The sequence below is a fragment of the Phoca vitulina genome, unplaced genomic scaffold, assembly GCF_004348235.1.
Source record: "Phoca vitulina isolate PV1807 unplaced genomic scaffold, GSC_HSeal_1.0 scaffold79, whole genome shotgun sequence".
Classification (NCBI taxonomy): domain Eukaryota; kingdom Metazoa; phylum Chordata; class Mammalia; order Carnivora; family Phocidae; genus Phoca; species Phoca vitulina.
In genome coordinates, this window is record NW_022589782.1 from 4,004,448 (window position 1) to 4,009,284 (window position 4,837).

The following is a 4,837-nucleotide window of genomic DNA, read 5'->3' on the forward strand; positions in this document are numbered from 1 at the left end:
GCCAGTTGCCCAGTTGCGTGCAGGTCAGAGAGGTAGCCCAGGGCCCCCGAGGGAACAAGACTGCCTCCGGAGCCCACACCACACCCCCGCTGGGGTGGGTTATGTACTGAACTGCCAAGGTGAGCTCAGGGGGGGATCGGTCACAAATTCCTGTTTAGTTTTGGAAGGCCTTAGAACAGTCTCCTTCCCACTGACTGAGACAAGCACCTTGCACTGAGTAAAATGACTTGCGTCCCTCCCAACCTGCCACAACTCCGTGAGACTCTAAGGCACATCCTGCCCACATGAGGGTCTCTGCTCATCAGTAAGATGGGAGGCAGTGGGCCACCACATTCCCAAGGGCCACAGCTGAGTGCTCGAGGGAGCCCTGGGTCAATGGAGGGAGGGGCGGGCCCCCTCCAGGCCTCAAATCTGGACTGACTTGGCGTTGGATTCTGGACCTTACTCCCTCTGGATAGAGGGCAAGGGGCCCCCTGCATGGGAGTCCTCCTCCTTTCCCCAGTCACAGCTTCTAGCAGAGGGTAGGCAGGCCAGCCTTGGAGCACTGCATTGTAAGTCAGAAACTGACCTCCAGTGCCAGGTAGACCCTGCCCCCCAGGAGCCCAGACCCTGCAGGCCCTTGGGAGTAGGCCAAGCCTGCACTTGAAAACCGGGCCGAGTGCACAGTAAGGTACCCGTCACAAGGAAGATTCCAGAACCCGGGCAAGCCTCCCCCAGAGCCAACTGGAACATTCTCTGCCAATCTGACATGCCCCCATCCCAGGCCCTGGACACCACCAGGGAGCTGCCCTGCACAATCCTAGCAAGGGCCTTCTTTGGCTGTGTGGGAACCATCACTCCAGTGAGCTAGTAGTCAAGGTGGGTCCCCACCCTCAGCCTCAGGGTCTGTGTCCCAGGCCCATCAGGAAGCCCCACTCCAAAGGGACACCAAGTTCAGGTGCCCCGGTGCCTCAGGAGGTATGGCACCTGGACCACCTGACTCCCCTTTCCACATAGCCCAGGTGTCCCACTTTCCTGAAGCATCCAGACCTCAGAACTTAGAAATAGGGGACATAAGACAGGTAAAGGGCCGGGCCCCTTATTTCCTTCTATCCATCTCCCACCCTAGGACTATCCGATGTCAGGGCTCGACACACCTCAGACCCCCTTCCCTTTGAGGTAGGAATGGCTTGGTCCCTGCTACCCCAACCCTTCTCCCCAACACCCAAGAAGCCACATCTCCTTTTCTTTAAGGTGTGCACTTTATTGAACTGGTCTCAAGTCAGTGTACAGGAAAGCCCCGGCTGCCTCCGTGCCTCAACCCCTCTCCCAGGGAGACCAAAAGCCTTCATAAATCTTAAATTGAAGGGGACAAAAAAAGGGGGGCCATGATGGCAGACCATTCAAAATAAAACAAAAAGAACAAGTATTAAGGCGAAGATTAAAAAAAATTTGGACTACATAATTTACACAAAAGCAATTCTATCACCCTCCCCTGTGTGGACTCGGGCGAGGACTGGCCCTTCTCCTCAGGGAGAAATGGAGTGGCTTTTGGGAAGGCAAGGGACTTCCTGTAACAATGCATCTCACGATATTTGGAATGACTATTTAAAAAAAAAAAAAAAAACAATGTACAATCAAAGTCCTCGGCCACATTGTAGAACTTTGGGGATGCTCGCTCCAACCAACTGCTGTCACCTTCACCGTTCCAGTTTTTAAATCCTGAGTCAAGCGCCAAAAAAATAACCAAAAAAAAAAAAAAAGAAAAAAATCCAAAAACAAAAAAACAATTAAAAAACCAAATAAAGCCATGCCAATCTCATCTCGTTTTCTGCGCAAGTTAGGTTTGTCAAGAAAGGGTGTAACGCAACTAAAGTAACAGTCCGCCTAGAAGCATTTGCGGTGGACGATGGAGGGGCCGGACTCGTCGTACTCCTGCTTGCTGATCCACATCTGCTGGAAGGTGGACAGCGAGGCCAGGATGGAGCCTCCGATCCACACAGAGTACTTGCGCTCAGGGGGGGCGATGATCTGGGGGAGGAAGGGGACAGTTAGCATGAGGATCCTGGACCCGGCTGCCCTGAAGGAGGGGCACGCCCACAGGAGCCACCCAACGCGCCCAGGCCGGCCAAGTGCCCCCCACCTTGATCTTCATTGTGCTGGGCGCCAGGGCTGTGATCTCCTTCTGCATCCTGTCGGCAATGCCGGGGTACATGGTGGTCCCGCCGGACAGCACCGTGTTGGCGTAGAGGTCCTTACGGATGTCGACATCACACTTCATGATGGAGTTGAAGGTAGTTTCGTGGATGCCACAGGATTCCATACCTAAGAGGAAACAAGCAAGACTTGACTTCTGGGAGTGGCCACAGGGTGACCCCCCGCGGCAGGGGAAGGCAGGCGGGCTCACTTACCCAGGAAGGAAGGCTGGAAGAGCGCCTCCGGGCAGCGGAACCGCTCGTTGCCGATGGTGATGACCTGCCCGTCGGGCAGCTCGTAGCTCTTCTCCAGGGAGGAGGAGGAGGCCGCCGTGGCCATCTCCTGCTCGAAGTCCAGGGCCACATAACACAGCTTCTCCTTGATGTCACGCACGATTTCCCGCTCGGCGGTGGTGGTGAAGCTGTAGCCACGCTCCGTGAGGATCTTCATGAGGTAGTCCGTCAGGTCCCGGCCAGCCAGGTCCAGACGCAGGATGGCGTGGGGCAGGGCGTACCCCTCGTAGATGGGCACAGTGTGGGTGACCCCGTCCCCGGAGTCCATCACGATGCCAGTGGTGCGGCCAGAAGCGTACAGGGACAGCACGGCCTGGATGGCCACGTACATGGCCGGGGTGTTGAAGGTCTCGAACATGATCTGTAGGGAGAAGAGCCAGGTCACGCTCGGGGAAACCACCAGAGGGGATCAGGCCAGACTGGGGACATGCAGAAAAGTGCAAGGAACACAGCTAAATGTGCCAGGGATCCCGGGAGGGGGATTCACTTCAGACCTATTGTGCACCTACTGAATACACACTCCAAGGCCACTCGACACCAGCCTCATCGGCTTGGTCACACGAGCCAGTGTTAGTACCTACAACCCACAGCATTTTATAACCTCAAACACCTAATCAGAAAGGCAAACACCAGAAAGATTCCGTCTGGGGAAAAGCAAATAGAACCTGCAGAGTTCCAAAGGAGACTCAGGTCAGAGAAGAAAGTCCTAGGAGAATGGCAGAAGAAAGAACACGTGAGACAGGGCGTGGCACAGAAGAGCAAGAAAGGATGGGGTGGCCGCCCAAAAAAGGCCAGCGGGGCCACTGACCTGGGTCATCTTCTCACGGTTGGCCTTGGGGTTCAGGGGGGCCTCGGTCAGCAGCACGGGGTGCTCCTCGGGGGCCACGCGCAGCTCGTTGTAGAAGGTGTGGTGCCAGATCTTCTCCATGTCGTCCCAGTTGGTGACGATACCGTGCTCGATGGGGTACTTGAGGGTCAGGATGCCCCGCTTGCTCTGGGCCTCGTCGCCCACGTAGGAGTCCTTCTGGCCCATGCCCACCATCACACCCTGCGGAGGGAGGGGCGAGGCGCCCTGAGCACCGGCCCGGGGCCGCGGACCGCCACCCCGAAGGCCAAAGGCCAGGCCCTCCCCCCGCGAGGGGACGCCCCGTCTACCCCGCCCACCCCAGGTCAGACCGGCGCCCTACCTGGTGCCGGGGGCGCCCCACGATGGAGGGGAAGACGGCCCGGGGGGCGTCGTCGCCTGCGAAGCCGGCTTTGCACATGCCGGAGCCGTTGTCGACCACGAGCGCAGCGATATCGTCATCCATGGCGAACTGCGGGGCGAGCCGGGCCTTGAGCCGGGGGTCGGGTGGGGCCGCCCCCGCCCAGCCCACTTCCGGCGCGCCGCGGCCTCGCGCCGCCAGGGGGCGCCGGCGCACGCCCACATTGGGGACAAAGGCGGCCGGGCCGGCAGCGTTATTACCATAAAAGGCAAACGCTCATCGGAGGCGGCCCCGCGGCGCGCGGCAGGAAGCCAGGCCCCCGCCCCCTCCCCACCCGGGGCTGGCTCCGCCCCCGTCCCGTTCAAAAAAAGCGCCGGCCGGGCTGGCGCGCGGCGGCCACGCCCGCGGGAGCCGGCGGCGCGGGGAGGAAGTGCGCGCAGGCGCCCTCGCGCCGCGGCGACCCCACCCCTTCCGGCCGGCCGCACCGCCCTCGCCCCGGCCGCGGCTCCCGGCCCGAGCGCGCACGCGCACGCGGAGCCGTGTCCCCAGCCCCCACCCGGCCGGCGGACCCGCCGCGCCCACCCACCCACCCACCCCTCCACCCAGCCGCCCGAGCGAGCCCGCCCGCTCGGACAAAGACCCGCGGCCGCCTCGGCCCGGATTGCAGCACGCTGGGGGCGCGCGGTGCGAGCGCAGTCCCGGCCCGAGCGAGGAGGGGAGCGCCAGCCCCACTGCCCGTACAGCCGGCGGCTCTCTCCCGGCGCGAGGCCGGAGGCCGAGGGGCCCGCCCGCCCGGAGGAGGCGGCGGCGGCGCGGTGCTGCAGCGCGCCCCGGGCCGGGGACCTACCTGGGGGAGCTGTAAACAGGCGGTGGCAGCGGCGGAGCGGCGAGGGCGAGGGGCCTGTGCTCGCGGGGTGGACGCGGTCTCGGCGGTGGCTGCGCGTCGCGCCGCCGGGTTTTATAGGGCGCCGCCGCGGCCGCTCGAGCCATAAAAGGCAACTTTCGGAACGGCGCGCGCTGATTGGCCCCGCGCCGCTCACTCACCGGCCTCGCAGCACAGTGCAGCATTTTTTTACCCCCTCTCCCCTCCTTTTGCAAAAAAAAAAAAAGAGAGAGAGAGAGAGAACGAGCCGGGCTGGGAGAGAGCGAGAGCGAGATTGAGGA

The 4,837-nt window shown here is 61.6% G+C and overlaps 1 protein-coding gene across 1 annotated transcript; it reads right to left on the reverse strand.

Annotated features, from left to right (window-relative positions):
• Nucleotides 1–1,222: 1,222 nt before the first annotated feature.
• ACTB (actin beta) lies at nt 1,223–4,620 on the reverse strand. The gene is made up of 6 exons (XM_032394126.1): nt 4,521–4,620; nt 3,656–3,784; nt 3,277–3,516; nt 2,391–2,829; nt 2,123–2,304; nt 1,223–2,010 (listed from the first exon to the last, which is right to left on the reverse strand). The coding sequence occupies exons 2-6, from the start codon at nt 3,776–3,778 to the stop codon at nt 1,867–1,869; spliced, it is 1,128 nt and encodes a 375-aa protein (XP_032250017.1). The 5' UTR covers nt 3,779–3,784; nt 4,521–4,620; the 3' UTR covers nt 1,223–1,866.
• Between the last annotated feature and the right edge of the window lie 217 nt (nt 4,621–4,837).